General features: G+C 37.0%; 2 protein-coding genes across 2 annotated transcripts in view; one reads left to right on the top strand and one right to left on the bottom strand.

Annotated features, from left to right (window-relative positions):
• The window catches only part of 5-HT2B (5-hydroxytryptamine receptor 2B), a 121,215-nt gene that overhangs the window by 85,520 nt on the left and 14,817 nt on the right, over window positions 1-20,878 (top strand). Inside the window, exon 4 of the mRNA XM_033337220.2 lies at window positions 17,228-17,444. Coding sequence (XP_033193111.1) covers window positions 17,228-17,444 — 217 coding nt within the window. The remainder of the gene's footprint in view (window positions 1-17,227; window positions 17,445-20,878) is intronic.
• The window catches only part of Rpn2 (Regulatory particle non-ATPase 2), a 93,184-nt gene continuing 83,409 nt past the window's right edge, over window positions 11,104-20,878 (bottom strand). The window contains exons 11-14 of the mRNA XM_033337219.2: window positions 16,121-16,455; window positions 13,314-13,666; window positions 12,371-12,716; window positions 11,104-11,461 (exon numbers count right to left, since the gene is read on the bottom strand). Of these exons, the coding sequence (XP_033193110.2) occupies window positions 11,391-11,461; window positions 12,371-12,716; window positions 13,314-13,666; window positions 16,121-16,455 (1,105 nt within the window). The 3' untranslated portion in view covers window positions 11,104-11,390. The remainder of the gene's footprint in view (window positions 11,462-12,370; window positions 12,717-13,313; window positions 13,667-16,120; window positions 16,456-20,878) is intronic.

Genomic DNA, 20,878 nt, shown 5'->3' with positions numbered 1-20,878 from the left:
AGCAGCGTTTACGATTATTTTCTAAGCTGTGTTTATAATAATATTCGTAGATTACGTCTCAAAGATATGGACGCAAACACAGTGTACCGTTAGATGCAAGATTTGTACTCTTTTTTCTTTTATCGATGTTCTAATAAAAATGTTTAATCGTCCAATGGGGCACTTTTTACTTCAAAGTATCTTCTATTTATCGGTTATATTCAAAATTCCCTAACTGTCAATTTTCATTGAATTTTTATAATTGTAAGAAATTCAAGCCCTCCGATCACCGATGACCACCATTGCGTCACAGGAGAAACCGTAGCCGGTCATTATGACCAACGTGGCAGTCAAAATGTTAAGCATCCCTTTGTCCGAGGTCATGGTCGCGTAGGCTTTTTTCCGCGTAATTATTCGACCGAAGGACCGACGACACATTGACAGGCCTGTCGGCACTTAGACTTTGTCGCAACATTGTTTATGGTTCACCCGATATTTCTTAAGCCATTTGTCCACGATACTATATATAGAATAGAAGATATCTCGATGTACGCACGTGGTAATTTGGTTTAATAATTTGGTTTCAAAAGAGGAAGTAGAAAAGTATTCTTTCGAATTAATATATAATTTATAGTGTATGAGGCATCAATTAGAAAATTTAGATCAGAGCGAGCGTATAAAAAGATGGGAAAGAAAAACGCATTAAACAGCTTTTGTTTTCCAATAACTCGTTTATGAAACCATTGACAGGAATTTCACGGGCTTTTCGTGCTACACGAAACATAAAGCTCTTTCTTCGCTCGTGTATTTCCAACAAGGATCGTAGAAACTGAATGCGTGTAGAAGGCTACCTTATAAAAGTGCTTTTAAAATCTATGAAATACAAAGAACCGGCAGCCACTTCAAGAACATTATTCTGAAAAGTTTTGCAGAAAAGGAGTTCAAGGATATCGTTGCTATCCAATGTTAAATATTTTATCTGCATGTATCTCATGGCAAACTTTTATTACAAATTTTATCGGGACAGTGTCGGCCGCTAAGTATTAATTACGATCAAGCCAGCATTAAGACGAAATTAAAAATAAAAAGGCAAGAATAAAAGTATACAAAATATCGTAGGATGATGTGTCTCGCTCGTCGTTACTTTCTTAAGTTTGTTTAATTCTTACTGGAAGTCTCATTCGGAATAGGATCGTTTCTTTTGTATCACAATCGCATTTCGAACAAAGGGATGCTTTAAAATAGATTCTCGTAAGAAATGGGAAAATATTATACAACGTTTCCTTCCTTTACGCAAGTTTGAAACAAATTTCAAATTAAATTGTGGCAACTTGAAATTGAATTACTAAGAATTCTGTAGAGTTGATATTCTAAAGGAAATTATTTTTTACCGAATCAAGCGTGCTCGAGGAAGCTTGTAAAATACAGGTGTCTAATTGAATATTAAAAAACGTCTAACTTAACTTAACTTAAAGAAATTTCTATGATACCCAACGACAGAAATAAATATTAACCATTGGGAGATCTGTATTGATTAATATGAACATTTAAAAAATTTATTTATTTATTTATTTCTAATTTTATATATTTATAATCGATTAAACTATGCTTTATTTCTAATTTTTAAAATAGCTGTTAAACACGATGATAGAAATAAATATGTAATAGTTGGTACGAGAATAGTAATAAATATCCCACGCGTAGAATAAATTACATCGCGCAGTTTCAAACGTTTAACAGCCAGTTAAAAATAGCTACTGCGATAAATTCTTGAAAATTTCAAGCAAACAACGAAATAACACGAAAACGGTAGACAAACAAGGAAGCAGACAATGAAATGCGGATAATTTTCCACATCCAAATCCTGACGCCTTCCGTGGGAAAATTCAAATGATAAATTGGGTCGTTGAATTTTCCAGGTCAAAACTCCCTGCCAATGTTTCACGGAATTTCATATTTGCATTTTTACGGAATCCAAGCCACTGTCATCGGTGTAGTTCCAATTCACCTAGTTACGAAATCTCGTTCTGCAAATTTCGTGCCTCGCCAGTAGAACGATAAACGTGCAGCTTTTTAATAAAATATAATTTGCCTGGGTTGGTTCAACGTATTTGCGACATTTCGCGTTACGTTTTCATTTTTTTTTTCTTTCTACTTTTATCGCCTGCAAATACAAAATACGATAAATGTCAAATGAAAGTGGATAATTGTAACGAGACTGTAAGAAACATTCCGGATGATCGAATCGTTCTATTCTCGATCCAATGAGAAACTCGATCGACTGAAATACTCGCGGAAACACCACAGTCTTAACTGCGACAACCTTCGTCATAAAATGTCTTATCTGCGATTTAATTTTCCAGTTCGGCGAACTTGAAATCTTTTATGAGATCGCCAGTGTCTTCTTGGGAAAGTCTTCGTCCTAAAGACGATTTAACCGGGTGGCAACAATAATTTCATCGAGTCTTAATGAACGAGAGTTCAAGTATTCGAGGTTGATATCACGGAATTGTGAACGTAAAGTGGCTACAAAATGCATTTGTACACCACCGCGTTTCTTGTTGCATTTATTAATTTGATCGAATTCTATTGAATTTCCTATCATTTGCTGGTACTTTCATGCGATTACAAAAATCCGATATTATGGAAATAAAACGTATATAGAATCTGATAGAAAACAGTTTATAACTAAATGAACGAATTATCTTTCTTGTTATTTTTAGCGGTAAATTAATAATATTCTAGCGGCGGTATATATATTTGAAAATTGATAAATGCAATTTATTTAGGCATTATATTTCTTAAATCATATTTTTCCCGTCTGTGAGAGCCGCAAATCTCTAATTCTTTCGAATCCAATTTTTTTTTCTTATCAAGCTACTAAATAATTTTGGTGTTTTAAATCGATATCCAATGATGTTTTATTATACAACTCATCTATGCCAAAATCGCGTACCATTAGCTTTAATATGTAAAACTCTGCTATGTACCGCGCGCAGACTCATCAGAAATTCAGAATTGCTAACTGGAATCAAAACAGGCTAATTGCCATGAATTTATTAGTAGTTCGTTTTGATCTAACTCTTCGTTATAACTCTGACCTAGATTCACCCATGTCTTAAATTTCTAATTGTCGCCACTCTATTAGTAAATCATTTCCATCGAGCTGCTCTTTATAGCATTAACAAAGCATCGCACAATTCAATTCTGCGGCTAAGATCTGACATTGTTGCTGAATCTGTTAATATCGGGTTGGCGACTAAGTGATTGCGGGTTTTGTCATTAGGTGATATTGACAAAATCCGCAATCACTTAGTCGCCAACCCAATAGATCGTTCTTATTCGATTATTCGATTTTACATTTTCTTTTATCCGCCACGTGTATATATACGACCCAGCAATCCTGTACAATTTTCGAATAAAAATTTCTATTTTTTCAAACATCATTGCAAGGCATGTTTTTTATTTGCTAAAAAAGAAACGAATCGACGACAACCGAAGCGATGTATTCGTCGAGCTTACGGGTTTGTCTGTCAGAAAGCACTCGGCTGGCGGCTCACGGAGAGACTCGCAAACAGCTGTAATTTTTAATGGCAAGAAAAGTTATCCCGTTCCGCCCTATTAATTCCTATTCTCCTCGTGTACTCATTAAACTCGCTGAAATATGTAGCACGGTTTCTGTGCGGGAACGTGGCACGCTGGCCTAACAACCGAACACACCAACGCGCTTCCAATTAACCCAACTGGGATTAAAACGCGATTCGAACAATATTAATTCCCAAACGCACCATGGACACCCGATGCTCGTCGTTTACGGTTGGATGTCGTTTTAACGAAACGACGACACGTTTTACGCACCCCTTTCGCGTGCGGTGCAGGTGTTTATGCGAACGAAAACCGCAAAAGTAAAACGTGATTTTTTTTTTTTTTTTGAAATTTACAATCTAATCCATAGAGTAATAGACATTTTTTAGTAATAAAAATTTGTATTGATTCTTTTCTAATTTAATATTCGACCGATACCGGCGATGATTCACAGGTGATTGCTATAATTCTGTTTATTATCAGTCGAATATTCAAGAACATTCGTAAGTTATTGCGAGATTCATCGAGGAAATTGTTGGAAAAACTTTGATCGATTTATTCTTAAATTCATTGATTTCGGCAAAGTTTCTCGTTCGTCTTAAGTAAACGCTACTTGCGTTTGCTGTTCCAGCAGTTGCTTCGCCTTAATTCGAAACTGCAAACAATTTGCGAGAGCATCTGCCACTTCACAGGATTGTTTTCGCCATTTCTTATCGGCATCTCTCGGTAGGAATAAAAATTCTATGCCATGAATGCACAAACGTCTTTTAATAAGAAATGTTGTTGAGAGAGCAGCAAGAAAGGCAGAAGTGTAAATTGGATTCAGAATCGACGTACATACTTATGTATGCAGCGTTGAGCATTCGTATTTCTGCAAAGTGGGAAAAACTTTCGAAATCCACGTTTACGATATAACTGATGAAACTTCCTTGAAAACTTCTATATCTTTCGTAATATTTGAAATTCAAGTAAATAGATGCGAAATTTAAAATATCGTTTCCTTAATTACTCTGATCTCTATTACTTTAATAAATTATTAAAAAATAATTTTTCGTTCCAATAGATTATATTCCGGTTTATTTTATCTTAGTTTATCGTACATGCAATTTTAAGCAAAATTGGAAATACCTTACGAACTTGATATTTCTAAAGTCCGTGTGCGCTTTTATTCTATCACTATTTTGAATAAGTCGTTCAAGATGCAGAATACGTGGGAAATGCTCGGAGGAAAAAGGAATGAGAACGACGTAGCGTTTTAACTTAACCAGATATGAAAATTATAACAAATGAAATTTCTAAAAAATGCTCTTTTTCTATCGCGATGTACGAACGTTTTATCAACTGTGGTCGAGATATTTAACTAATAAACTTATTATCTTTCTAGTGGTTTACATTTCCACCTCGTTGCGTTTCCATTCCACGTTTCGAATAAAAATATTTTCTCACTAACGCTTCAAGAAGAATTTATGTAAAAGTTGATACCGAATTTTACATAAATGGACTATAACGTGCTCGGAATATTTCTTCTAAATCAGAAGAAAAGATTACAGATTGTAAAAAAAAAGAAACAATTTTCACGCAATTAAATCTCCAATCCCCGATAATTTCATTTCGATCGTTCCAACAGTCATCAATCTTCGCGGCTTTGTAATTCCCGCGAGGAGAAAACATCGAAAACGATAGAAGTCTGTTCCGTAGCGAGAGAAATAGTATTTTCGCGATGCACGCGACTAAAGAAGGCGAGTGTTTTTTGTTGAACACGTGGGATATTCTCACGCGAACCGGAGAAATTCGATACACGCGGGCAACGTACGAAAAAACGTTCACAAACAGTCTAACATATCTAATTTGCGCGGTTGCATCCTTGAACGTTAATATCGTGAACCATTTCATAGCCAAATACACGGCTCTGGCTGCAGAAACGATGAATTTCGGTCCGTGTTTCGTCTATGGAAATTCGAATTGCGAATGGTAATTCGCGCGTTTCCCTCGACACGCGTAGCATGCACGAAATTGGCGCCAACACGCCGCGCGTAAAATTAATAATCGATGGTTTGTATTTCAAGGCGTTGTTTTAAGCGGCGGAATGTTTGCAGGCGCGATGAATTTTATTGGGAAAAATTGTATTCCAAATTTTGCCCGTAGTATCTGTTTCCTTGAAACTTTTGCCTCGAGGAAGAAAATTAGGAGGAAAGAATTTCGTATTATAATGCAAATTCAGGTATTTAGAATGCATCGAGTATCGCGAGAAAAAAACTTTATAAAATTCAAATTCGTTTTATGTGTATTAATATTTATATCGCGTGAATTATCACGTCGATTTTCATCGATAATGTATGTAGGCTTCTTTAAATGTTAAGTGCGCAACATTTAGATCGACTCTATTAATAAATTATATTTTTATTCTATACGCGCATAATATTAAACTTTAATTTCTTTGCCGCTACCTGTCCCATCAAATTCAAGAATTTTAAGGAAACGTTAACTCAGAATCCTACTTTTTTCAGGAAATTTTTTAACGAAGAATCTATCAAAGCGAAGGAAACTATTTATATAATTTTTTGATCGTCGCGGTACAGATATTTTCGCAATTATTTTGTATTATCATATATTTCTTTCTACTTCCTCGAACGAGCTATTTAAACACATATTTATAGGAAGTATGAGAGTAACAATATTAATTTCACATTACAACCCGCCTAACTGCTTTATTAAATACCAGACATATATTATCCTTTCATCATCTCAAGTAGTCGACATTCCATACTAGATCGATACAATATATAATATATTTCATTTTTGTAGAAACCGAAGAAATTAGAGAGTAATATTGTGTAATATATAACGACTCATTCGGTAGAAATTAATTCTTGAAACTACAAAGTAAGTTGTACTTATGTCATATATAACACATAACCAAACAACTACAAACTTACCAAATATTAGTGAAGCGGATCCTCGATTATCCAAACACCCGTTGCTGGAACATTCGATTACGTTAATCCTGTCACACGATAATGGAAATTCAGATCACTGTAGCGTTGTGCACGAACACTATGTTAACGACACGTTTCGAAATGAAAATTTTAACGAGTTTGAATAATATATAAGATTGCATTAAAAACCATATATTCCAGAATATTCGATATAATTGACTAGAAGGTTAGGTAATGCATCGCAAGGACATCTTTCTGAAAGGACCAATGAGAATCCAGAAATATTTAACAAAGTAAATAATATCGATATGATATGGACGAAACACAAAACCAGCTTAACCTTACTTTAAAGAACTTTAAAGGAAACGCGATGCATGTTAGCAACTCAAAACCATTGAGAAAGTACGCTGCGAGACGAGAAGAGGATAATTGAAACACACAAACATAACAATACGTAATAAATTACACATCATCTTCGCGTGAAATTTGACATTGCGACACGAATCGTACGATTTTTCGAACCTGATCATCACACAATGATTATCTGATCATTCAGAAACAACATTAATTCGAACAATCAAAGATTCATCGTAATATGTTTGTATATATTGAATATTTAAATTAAGAAACAGTACTGTGACACAACAAAACGCGCGAAATTTTTCAATATGGCACCCACCGTGTGTTTACATTTGATTCGCGGTATACACATTACGCGCACATCACTTTTAACCAGTGAAATTTCAAATATTTAGTTTATTTAACGTTACTGTTTCGTGGTAAGACATTTTCGAAAGCAAAATCACTTTGTACGACACGGCAAAATACGAAAAGATCATTTAGTACCCGCGCACTCGAATCGCGTACGTTCGCGATCACCGCATGCAGCGCACTCTGCATGTCAGAGGACTAAAGAGCAAAAATTGCGTAGTAAAAAATCGCGGGAATTCGATCGTAAAGGAAACCTCATTTCCGTAATGATTTATTTACGATGTCGTTGGTGGAAAGTTGGAAAAGTTCTTCAGGGATATCTTTAACCTATGTTCTTTATTATTAACCTATGTACATTAATTGGAAATTCTTGCGTTCTTGTCACGATTCATATTTGAAGACAAAAATTAAAATGTTATGAAATATTTATTGCAGGTTTTGAGTCGAGTGACAGCTTTGATCTATCGTTCTGTTAACTGGCTGTTATATTATTTAAAGGAATTCGAAAAAATTCAACCATGGAATTGAAAATTAACTACTGTAAATGAGCTTTAGAGTTAATTTTAATTTTCAGTTTTTATAAATCCAAGTGCGACAGTAAATGTAACCTTTGCTAATGTAAAAATTTGTGAATATGTATACCAAATTCAAACATTACAATGCGTTAAAAACAGGAAACCAACAATCGAAAGGATAGTTATAATTTGCCCGACCCAGTCAACAATTACAAAAAGCGTTAGAAAATAAAAATTTATCCATTTCAAAATTCATTTCCTATATGAAATGAAATACTGTGCGCAAAACGTTCAAATCTTTTTCGTTCTATTATAGAAATTGATATCATTGTACCGTCTGTTTTTAATAGACTCGGATTCGTTGACGGTAAAACAATTTAGGTAGAAGTGAAATGAATCCAGTGATTGCGTATCAAATTTCATCGATATTTTGTAAAAAATTTGTTTGGAAATGTATCGATGGATATAGTGAATTTCATAATAGCAGGGACAAGAGAGAAATAGAATAGGACGAGAGAGTATGCCTCGATTGAGACTATCATTTTCCGTGTACGTAGTGAAAGGTTATAGGTAAACAAGCTTGATATTATAAATGAAAAGAGATCTTTCAATCAACGTTCAATTTTTTAAGATAATAACTCATTCCACAAAATGTACAGTACCACACATTTTGAAATGGCCTGTTATATACTACCTACGCTATAAATATGATCTATTTACTAATATCTTTTATCCAACTTTTACAAAAGTTCAAATGAACCTGTTCTGATCTTGCCGATTTGATTCAAGTATCAAGATACATCATTTATCGCTTTCCTCTATACGTAACTGTATTTTTCATGATCGTTCGAAAAGTTTTTTCATCAAATTTTAATAAAAACTCGATAAGGAAACGAATAGGATGAGTAAAGAATGAAACTACAAGCCACATTTTCTTCTTTATTCTATTGGGTTGGCAACTAAGTGATTGCGGATTGTGGTATTGAAGAAACTTCTCGAACGATCATGAAAAATACAGTTACGTATAGAGGAAAGCGATAAATGATATATCCTGATACTCGAATTAAATTGGCAAGATCAGAACGAGCTGAATTGAACTTTTGTAAAAGTTGGATAAAAGATATTGTCATTAGGTGGTATTGGCAAAATCCGCAATCACTTAGTTGCCAACCCAATATTATAAATCTTATTTCACCTCCGGTTATCTCGTTTAATAAATTACCACCACGCGTTTATAAACGAAGTTTCACGGAACCGCGTATAGACACTGGTCCCAGCAGTTTGATTGACCAGTGTCTTGTCATCAGTGACTGACAATGAAGCGAGCTCTTTTATTCCACGAAAACACGCCTCTTTCCTCGCAGATACTAACCCTCGTTTAGACCTCTCACGGAGTCACGAATTCAAACGGCATGTTCGCTCGTTTCCTGACCGTTCGATGAACGTTGAGTCGATCGCTTTGGATGGAGGTTACGGATGAAGGTATTCGTCAATCGCTCTATACGACACGCCAATATCTCGTCGAAGAGAAGAATATCGATAAAGGGGCGGATAGATGAATCGCGATGTTTTTTTTTTTTTTTTTTTTTAGAAAGAAATCACGCGTGATCCGATCAATCGTCCCTGATACCAATCTCGTTTCTCGTTTTCCTGTGAAGTCATCGGAACATCTATTTAAGTTACTGTACGAAGTATGTCAGAATTAATGCAAGTGGTACTGTAATTAGGACGATATTACAACATCTGTCCACTTTAACGTACTAACGCACGTATTATCTAAATTAATCATCTTCACTTTCTTTTATTAATTCTTCTAATTCATTAACCAGGTAGACGATTAATAAATACATTTTCAAGAAACGAATCACTCTCTTCTATAAGCTCATTTATCGCAGTGTTTCGATTTATGGAGTTGTTCAATGTGGCTTCTGGCTCATATAATGAAATACAGTATCGACCAAACGATTCAGACCAGCACGTATTATGTATTCTGTAGAACGTAGGATTAGTTCGAAAAAGGTCAACTCAGGATTCTGCTATCTTGGAGAACTCTTTTGTCAAAAATTCATGAGAGCAAAGGAAATTGCTGTTGTATGTGTGCTATGCTCGAAAGCGTAAGTTCTCGGAATGCAGTGACGCGACAACCAAATATTTGGATCAACGAAGTAAAATTCGAAAAATGGTGCGCTATCGTTAATTTATTCTTCGCTTTTCAACTATTTGTTCCGTATTAATTTAGCTGGCAAGGTTCGCGCTAAAAATCGTGCACCAGAATCGTTAACTTGGGGATATGTAACCTTGAGAAGAAAATAATCTAGATGGTATAATGGCAAAAGCAATATAGCGTGTATCATCATACATATTACTTTCGTGCATATGAAATTTTATTTGTGGAAAGTTTAATCGTATTCGAAATTTTGTCAGATATTTGGTTAATATAAGCTGGTTAAAGGAGAGGAAAAAATCCAATACAATGCACGGCTGTTGAATATTTAGAAGATTTAAAATAAAGTTGTTAGAACTTCATTATTCGACGTCATGAATCAACAGGATACTGGCGTAACTTTTTTATGAGTTTCGACTTTGAAAGCGTATCGTAACAGCTGCTGAAAATATAAATTCACCGCTTGAGGAAGCTTATGTAAATGTTGATTTGTCGAATTCAAGAGTCATGATATTACGTTGGAAGATAAGTCGGCAGAAAAGCGGGAAAATATATCGAAATGCTATTTTAAAAGAGATTATTGAAAATAGTCCACGATAAGCAACAGAAAAGATAATGCGTGGAATGAAGACAGAATAAGTAATGGAAGCATTACGTGAAAATTTTGTAAAATCCACTTACCTTTTAGTGCTTTACTTCAAGAAATTGTTAAAATATTGTTACGGTAGAAATTATTCATCGGAAACCTTCTTTTATTAATCGTTAATTTCGTTTCATTATTAATTACGAGGTGGATTATTAAAATTATCTTCGTTTATTTCATAAAACGTATCGTAGATCCTTTGTATGCACTAAAATAATTAAAAAGAACCCTGTAAACGTAAAACCTGAGTGTCAAGAATTGCGTACAACGTAAAACTAGTTGCAAAAAGAATCTATGTAAAGTTAAATCCCCAGCTTTCAATCCTCTATCCATATAGCGAGAATGGAAAAAAAAATTCCGAGATTTTTCAAAAAGTTGCTTTGAACTTTGCAATACATTTACTTAAAAAACTATGGAAATTTAGCACGAAGTTAACGCGCGAACGAACAAAATCTCTGACTGAAAATTTATACAACTATCCACAGAATTCTCTCGTATGCGCATTTTTCCGCAATTTTCGACCATATTAAAACGAGAACGAGCTTTGGATTAATAACACATACACGTATATGCGGTTAGACCAAATAATATATTTATTAAAACTCGAATGAAACAGCAGTTGTAAACCGTATACAGTAAACGATGTCGAGAATTTGCCGCTTAACGATGATAAAATTAACTATACAAAAAATAAGAGATAGGAGGTGTCGCTGTAGGCGTTACATGAAACGGAGAGGAAATGGCCATAGTATTTTTCCCGTGTTGCTTCTATCAACAGTGAACTATAGTGCGTAGCGTGAACGAATGATCCGTGTTGCGTCGATAGAGCCACAAGAAGAATTTCTGCCACACGCCATTTAATCTTCGGTATATTCGAATGGCTCTGGGGGTTCCGCTTCTTGCTCTTCTTCCGGATGAGGGCCATAAGCTGGAACATAACGACCATAATCGAACCTAAAGCGACGATAAGCTTTCTTGAAAAGCGAATCAATTCGGCGAGCGCTACAGACAATCGACTGGCGACAGGACAGTAATTGGCTTTCCGCGATAATTTTTACAAGCAAAGAAAATTTGAGACGCAAAGAATATAGTCGATGAGTTTGACTTCCAGGAAGCTCATCTATCGATTAAGAAATTCTATGAACGAGTTTCTTAGTTCTGATCGTTGGAAAACCGCGTGAGACATTTTGTGGGCAAAATATCTACCTTTTGGATTTTAGAAAGTTCTTATTCGCGAGACAAATATTGAAGTTCGCTTTGCCTGTTTCGTGTGAAGGTTTCTTGACGTTTATCGGTGCGAAATTTTCTTCCGAGGAACAGAAGAGGGCAGAATCTGCTAACTTAGAACTATGTCAACGAGAATGTGAATGAAGGAGAAATGTAATTTTCAAAGTATAACAACGTATAACCTGATAACCGTGGAAGACGAGTTAACTCGTCAATCGAATTGTCAAACTCTTGGGCAACTCTGTCAAACATTCGTTACATCAGACTTATTCTTATGTTCATCGTTGTAGATGTTGTTACTCGTGATAAACGTAGTAAATACGTTTAAATTGGTATTTCACGAATGTGTATCGTTACACTTCAATCAATTTCATTTCATCCTGCTGAAATAATTTCCATTTTGCTACATTTTCGATACGTTCCAACAGAAACGACGAAATAAATGTATTCTTCGTTTAAATTCTTCTTTAACTGCGTTTCCCTAATGCGTAACTTAACTTATATATAAAGACAGAAATAAATGTGATAATAAAACGATTTTCTCAAAAACTTAATGGCCATTTTCGGTGTCATCGCAGAGAAACAATTTCTTTAAAACGTATCGACTTACCGGCTACTGGTTCCACGAGTTCCTCTTCGGTATCCGATTGAATGTGCTTCACCATGACGATACCGCCGATCTGAATGTCCTTGACAGGCGCGTAATGACTACCCTCTACCAATTGTATCACTTTCAGCTGTTGTCTCAGCACGCGAGCCGGATTCTGAAGGATCTCGAAGTTAGGCTCAGCTTCCTTTTTCTCCTTCTCTGTCGTCTTCTCGCCCTCGTCCTTGCCCTTCTTCTCGACCTTTTCCTTCGTTTCTTTCACTTCCTTCGCTGGCTCCTTCTCTTTCTTCTTCTCTTCTTTCTCCTTGGCCGCCGCCTCGACAGTCTCCTTCGTTGTCTCTGGCGGATCCTGCGATTAAAAATTAAACGACGAAAATAAAAAAAAGAAGGAAGCAATTCCAGCCTGTAGAAGCATCGTTTATCTGGCTTTGCGGCGAGTCAGTGCGTTAAGAGATTGGTCTTCGCTCTAGGAAAACGGATGACCCGGAGAGATAATCAGTTACGATTATCTGGAAAGAAAATCGTGCAAGGAGCGGAGGTAACATCGCATAAGCGAGACGAGAGGAAGGAAAATTGTGAAGAGTTCTGAGATTTATCAAAGATATCTGCGAGACTGTTTGAGGGCTTAGTGGAAAAGTGGGATACAAGTGCATCGTTTTTTAAAAACCAGATAAGCACCGGAAACCGTGTACGAGAGGTTTATTTATCCGGAACTTTAAGCCTTTAAAAATACATATAATATATCTTACGTATTTTAATATCTTGGCACTTTAATATCTAAGTTTAGTTTCGTCCACTAATTTCTCAACTTCAAAATTTCCCCACTATTTGTGATCCCCTCTCTCAACCTCTCGCTCGTGACTCTACGAACCCGATCAATGTTGACAATACGACAACCGCTCGACGACTGAACGACGAAATATTCGAGAAAATTGTTCGAACTCACCACTTCCATTTTTTCGTGAGAATCGCGAGCACGCCTCTCGGATTCACGTCTACGAGCTCTGGCAGCGATGCTGAGGACAGCGGTCGTGATCTTCTCTCTTTCCTCGCGTTTCTTCTCTTCGAGAGGCGCGGGATAGGCATAGACGCTTGGCCTGGCGTTCGAACGAATTTCCAGCTTTGGCATCTTTAGTTGAGCATTCAGAGCGATTATACAAGTCGGAGTAAAAGCCAGAGCCAAGCAATGGGCCAATGGGAACCAATACCAGTACTGGGTGAATACTAATGCACCGACCACTGCCAGCATGTTCGTGTGACCTGTTCTTGATTGCAGCGATACCGTCACGTTTCGGCCACCTGGAACCATTATCATTCTTACGTACAAGCGAATATTGAATATGCAAATTCATATTTTTATGAGCATCGAAGAAATGGGGCCTAGCCAAAGATTCTCTCCGTTTAATAAATAAATAAATGTATCGTAACTCGCGAGATATCCAACTATGTCGCGGCAGTTCTTCAAATTTTTTCTTTCGCGAAAGATATTGAATTGTTTTGTAGCGGCACGTGAGTCATCGGGCGATTCGAATCGGCAGTGACTCATATTGTTGTGCCTTAGAGCGTCAACGTTGTTTTCATTCGCGAGCTTCAAGAATAAACGAACTCCGGACAAAAACATTATCGCCGTTGTGAGTTATCGTCAACAGGAATCACATTTGAACTTTTTCTAAGTTCACTGGCCGATAGAAATAGACGAACATGTTCTCTAGGTGGGAGAGTGTTTAGAGCGACGATTACAATCGACGAACACTATTTCTGTACTCGTACTCGAAGTGATTTTTAATATACACCGACTATTATAATCTTATCGCTCGTCTCTTTAATAAACTAACACGTTTAATACCATCTCGGTTTCGTCACGCGATATTTCCATAAGTAGGTATTGTCTTTGTAGATATGTTTTGAAGTTTAGGATGTTCTCTTATGATATCGTTGGGTTATAAGTGATTAGAAAATAGATCGCTTAATTTCAGAATCCTTCAATTCAATTTATACTCTACGCCTTACGACGTCGATACGAACATGTTGAAGATTGCACGTTTAATACGTTGCGACCTAATGCAATAAATAGCGGACCTTTCGTACAGTGTGTGCGTTCTGTATAGTTTTGCAGTCTTTAACCCTCTCATAAATTCATTAGGAACGTTCGCGTTCCATTAATAAGCAATTAAAAGATGTTTAAATAATTGCTATTGCCTTACCTGCAGACGATAAATTACACATTTGCAGGGGAAACACGGTGGACAAGTTAATTAGTTCGCCTGCCTTGATCAAATTTATGACCCAACTTCTTCAAGTGTAATTCCCTAGTTGAACTATTTCGCTCCATTATTGTTTAAAATAGAGATAGAGAATCCGTTTCGCATATATTTAGACTTTTAGTGGCAATAATACATTTGCAATAACAATGCGCAATTGCGACACGTAACTCGCACAACTTAAATCTTCTTTCTCGTTCCATTGTGTACCACGATACACTAATTAGTTCCCTTTATGAATTATTAGGTTGCCCGAAAAGTTTCTTTCGTTTTATGAGGAAATAATATACGCACAACGTTTTTTCTTTTATATTATTTTGTCGATCTATTTTGTTCTGTTGAGATAAACACCGCGACATTTCACGCATTTGGTTTCACGTTTGTACGAAGCTGCACTGTTGTAAAAAACACGAAAGAAAGACACTCTCCGGACAACTTAATATAATACTTGGAGTACCTGTACGATTCTCGAAGTCCAATACGTAAAACTGCCACTTAGGTTTCACGTTTTAAGAGGAAAATCGCCCCATATCATAAATTTTAATAAATTCCTGTATTACGTTAAAAAAGAATTGCAATATTTCTTTCGAATAATATTCTGCTTGAGACCTTCCATTACCAAAAAAAAACATTTCTTCGCGTTACAAAGAAACTCGTAACTCAGTTGTTCCACGATATCGAAAGCATCGGAACTGAAAAATAACCTGCACTGCGATAAAACAAATCCGCAATCATCCAGACACATCGAACGTATCAGACACTTCAAAAGGAAGCGATCAGCTTGCAACTTATCCCTCAAACAACGTCGCAACAACCGACGCTGCAACGATAAACGGAGAAGTTTCGATTTCGCTATTTCCCGTCGACGAGAGGACAAGCTTCGTAATAAGAACCTTTGATCGTCCATCTGTATTATATTTCCGTGCTAAGAAGACTTATCGAGTATCGTCCAATTTCACCTTAGCCCTTTCATCGACTGATTCTTCGCCGAATTCTATCTCCCTATCGTTGGCGAAATTTCTCAAGTTTGAGAAAAATCGGACCGAGTCGTTGCCTACACGATACGTACACTGAGGACTTGTACGCAAATTCATAAGTTTCACAGCATAATTAAGCAATTAGAATCTCGATAGAACATCGCGTTAGCTACCCGCTATCATAGAAAGCACTATACTTTGGATATTTTATAAATTCTCTCTAATTACGCGCGCATTTGTACGTTGCGCTTTCAAGTTCAAAAGCGATTCGAATTCGTTGTGAAACAAAGATGAGATCGAAATTTAAGTAGACCGCGGATAGCTTTACGCCTGTGGGAGATTTAAGAACGAAGATATATTATAATGCTCGCTATAGTATTTAATACGCAGAACAAACCTCTGCTCGCGTTTCATTTCTCTAATTGCGAGCATAAAAATCTGAATTTGCACGAACATCCGCGATCTAAGATGACGGCAACGAAAGAAAATGAACGTCGTTTCAAAAGTTAACTCACCAGCGTCGATGATACCCTGGGCCAAGATAGCGCCGAACTTCGCCATTACGTCCTCGTGTTTGTCCACGACGACCTTCGCGTACAACGCCCTGAAATCTTTGACGCGGGCACACGTCGCCTCGGTTTGCTGGATCAAGATCATCGCAGACGCGATCAGAGCACCCTGACGAACGAAGTTCACCGAATCATTCGTCATAGGATCCAACAGGGCTATGGCCTCCTTCAAGCCTGTGCCAGCGCACGCTATTCCCAAGGCCATCGCTGCGCCGTATCTCACGTGAGGATTGTAGCTTTCCGCCAGCAACGAAACCACACTGGGACATTGCTCCGGTGTTCTGCAACAAAAATAACAAAGCTCTCCATTAACTGATTTATATACCGGATGAGAGATGATGTATGGTTCGTTGAGATAATGCATTCGCGAGATTCATCGATCATACAGTTTCAAGGTTGTTTTTGACGTAATTGCATGGTTTGGATGGAGCTGTTAGGTCGCGAGGAATCTATTCACTCTGAATCGGGCCGAATCTCGTCACGAGCGAGTAGACTGCGAGGAATCTATTCGCCGTATATTGATGTGAATCTCGTCACGAGCGAGTAGATTGCGAGGAATGTATTCGTTGCGAATCTACGGTGAAATGGAAACGTGGTTGTCCTTTGATCGGGCTCACGGGCATTTCGACGAGAAATTTGGAAATTCGTGGATTACACGGTTCAACGTAACGCGAAGATAAATCGAGACGCTCGTTGCTAGCACCGTGTCTTAGTTGAGAACGGAATTGCAACGATGTTTACGACATTCGAGGTAATAAAAAATCTCGGTGTAACACAAAGGTAGTGAAAAAATTTGCGGGGTTCCAATTAATCCTTAGATCCTTAACAGATACCACGAAACACGTAGAAACATCCTCTGCGTCGTTTTTCATATATAATACGATAATATAAAAAAATAAATAGATAACTAAACTGCTAATAATGCAACTTCTCTTTATCAAAGAAAAAAGACACCATAGAAAATGGATTTTTCGCATATTCAACATGGAAAGATGAAGTTAAACGCGAAATGTCGCGACACTAAGTGCATAATCCTGTATACCGATGTTTCAGGAAGACGACTCCGTGCTGGTGGACGGCGCGTGTCAAATACCGGATCCTCTGTACAAGTTGATCGGCAGCATAATCTGCTTTTACATACCACTGGGCGTGATGTTGCTTACGTACGCTTTGACAGTCAGACTGTTGGCGAAGCAGCAACAGAATATAGGAGGAACTGCAGGTTGGTCCTCCGGATGGCTGGGTGGCCCGCAGGGCCCACCCTCGGGAGGTTAGTGTATTATCAGGTACACTGACCCACTACATTCGCGATTCCATCGTTCCACGACACCCGTTTCAACGCACTCCGCTCATATCACGTACTGTTTCCTTTCTAATTTCTAAATTTCTCGTCATTCGTGAGTACTATGATTCCCTCCCCATCTGCCTATCCTTTTACACGTCGTCCGATTTTCTATGGTATTTTACGTTTACGTTATACGTACAGAAAGAGGGGGGAGGGATTCGATGAAGAAGACGTCAAAATTTTGCTATTATCACTCGGTTATCTACCAAACGGAGAAATAAATATCAATTTACGAAAAACGTTCAATTTTCTATCATCCAAGTCATCTAAATTGTGGTAAAAATTATTTCAAATGTCCACTACGAACGATCCTACGCTCTTAATATGGCAGAGCTTTGAGAAAGATGTGGAAACAGACAAAAATGATATGCTTCGAATATAAATTTCGTTCGTTACTTTTTAATAAACATGAAATTAATTCAAGTCTTTTAAAAATGTATTCGCTCGAAAATAAAAAAAAGGTTCTGACAATGTACGCAGAAAAAAAAATAAAATAAAATAAAATAAAGACTGATTAACAAACATTTGAGTTGGATTACTTATTCCGAAGTATACTAGGCGAACTGTAAGATCAAAGATAGGAAGATAAGCGAGATGCAGCATCACGGTGCTTTGACAGGTTCTCGGAAAGTTCGCCCTCTTTAACTTCCAAGCGTCTAAAATTCCAATATTTTTCTATACGTAGAAGTTTACAAGGGTTTTGCTTATAATAAACGCGTTATTCGCAAAAACGGGAACCTGTGCAATTATTTGTTTCGAGAGTGGAGAAAACAGATTGAGCCACGGCCAAGAAAGAAGTTTTAATGCTTGTAAAAGGCCAGAAGTTTCTACGTGACTGCCTGTTGCTTATGGTTAACCGATTATGTATTTCGAAGAAGTTGGCCGACTGGCTGCAGGTTATCGATTTTCAAATGGAACTATCGAATCGATCTACCGGAGAAGAAGTAATTCGTAGGAGGAAAGTTTATGTAACTCTTTTCTGTCCTGTTATTTACAAAAGCCTCTGGAAATTCTTCGAACGAGCAGTAAAGCAATGGAATGTGAAGTGCTTCTATAATGTCGGTATTAAAAGAGAAAGTTCGTGTATCTTGGGAAGTTCGGTTCGAGCAAGCGAACGATGAAGTAAAGGAAAGTATTAGATTTCATATTATGAAGTTTCGAGATTGGAAAGTTCCTTAAAAAAAAAAAAAAAATAAAAAAATAAAAAAAGGAGAAAAGAATTAAAAAATAAAAACGAACTTGGCGAATTTTTCAGTTTCTTTAAACGTACGTTACGAGTGCAATGAAAATTAATATCGTTTGAAAATGACTAGAAAATTAGTAAAATTAACAGTAGAGCGATTAAACGACTCGTTCGATACATATCAATTTTCTATTATTTTTCATAAAATAGTTTCTTGTATTTATTAACGCGAACCTTTATTTATTACTATAAGAAGAATTTAAAGTTACGAAAACATCTTTTGCGGTAGAGATCGAAGCTGAAACTTGATAATTACGAAGCTAAAGAATACCATTTTGAAACTGTTAATTCAAACTGTCAAAGTTCTTATTTGCATCGCCGTAACATCGCTGTACTACAAAAATATGAATTAACATAGTAAATACGGGAAACGTGAATTAATAGGAGAAATACGGGAAATATAAAGTACGAATTAATACGACACACAGCAAGATGATATTTATACTGCATATTGATATTTACGGGCTAAGTTTACCGAACTAACATTTCACTTGTCGGACTGATTCGATAAAAATCCAATAAAATAAATATTTCAATTTGTCGAATAAAAGCTATGCTTTGGCTGTATCGTACGGATGTATTTTCAATGTAAATCTAAATTACCAAGCTGTCAGCAATATCGTCGAGCTTTGCTTTTCTTGCTGTTTGCCATCTAACGCGTGGAAAAATTTGCAAAATCGCGAAACCGGCGAGCACGTTGAATTCCGCAGTTCGCCCCACTGCAAACGAATAAACGTAGGCGTAAAAAGACAGAACGTTACGTCGACGATATTTCATCGTTTCGAAGGGAACGCGTCGACGTTCGGCACGTTCGCGCGTCGACGAATCTCTAACGTCAAAAAAAATCAGACAGCTTCTGCAAAGCGATAATCTTCGAGTGAAATATCGTCCAGTGGTACGTGACAATAGAAACGAAAGATAGAAAATCGAAGGTTTATACTCTGACATTTAAACAGTCTGTCGTTTTAATTGCTATTAATAAATTGCATTCACAGGTATAAACAAAATGTAAAAGATAGCATTTAAAAGGAAAGAGGAGGAAACATGAGAAATAATGCAGTAACAATCAAAGTAATAAAATAACAGAGGAGATATTGCAATTTGTTTTATGAGAGTCACGCAACAATATAAAATTTCCACGCATCCTTTGTCATTATTACGGGTTCGTTCTACCTACAGCGCCGGCATTGCGTCATGAATCATCACCCCACGTTCCCCTGATCAAATATTATTAACCATTTTCCTCCATCTCTGACGCCAGACATCATTTCCATTTTGCTCGTCCACGTGCCAGGATTATCCCCGACAAACAAGAAGTTTTTCCTCGCGTTTCAACGAAAGAATGAAATGTCAAACTTACTTTCGACCATTGTCTCGCGGACTCCACACTTTTTATCGCCCTTACTCCGGGTCTGAACTTAACAAAGCGAGTTATCGCGCTGCTTTTACAGCGAAATTTTAAAACGAAGTGTTCTTTAATTGAAAAAAAGGAAAAAAAAAAGAAAAGAAAGGAAGGTAAAAAAGGTGGCGTTGAAACCCGACGAAGAAGATATCTTATCGACGGAAAACTTGGAAGCTTAGCGATCGTCTTAGATTCTCCGCTACAATACAAGTTGTATAGGGCGATCGTAAATAACAAAGATGTTAGTTTCGCGAGCAAAGAATTTCCTCCACCTACGTGAGAATTACGCAACGATATTTCACTTGCGAGCTACGATTAAATTAACTAAATGCCAAAAATTCTTGTCTGTCCGCTTCTATTACGACGAATCATCCATCCAATTTTCCATTAATCAGTGCTGCCAATAATCGACCATTCTGTCAATCGATGTTAGCCAAGCTCCCATTCACGACCACACACTCACAGACAAAAAGACAAGGAAAAAAGAAGTGGAATGGAGAGGAAGAAGAAGAAAATGAAAATGAAATAAGAGAATCACGAGCAAAAAGACGATAAAATCCTAGCCGATTTCGTCTGATCTCGGATCAAAGTCGGAACCGATAACAACATTTTCGTGGCGAAGGGGCGATTTTTAATCAAAGCCGGAGGGAATCGAACGGAACGTAAACGCGAATAGCCTCCGTGTCGTTCGTGTCTGTCGGGGAGCTTGCCGAG

Source organism: Bombus vancouverensis, chromosome 5 (genome assembly GCF_051014615.1).
Source record: "Bombus vancouverensis nearcticus chromosome 5, iyBomVanc1_principal, whole genome shotgun sequence".
NCBI classification, from domain to species: Eukaryota; Metazoa; Arthropoda; class Insecta; order Hymenoptera; family Apidae; genus Bombus; species Bombus vancouverensis.
This window is presented reverse-complemented; position numbering and strand designations above follow the sequence as displayed.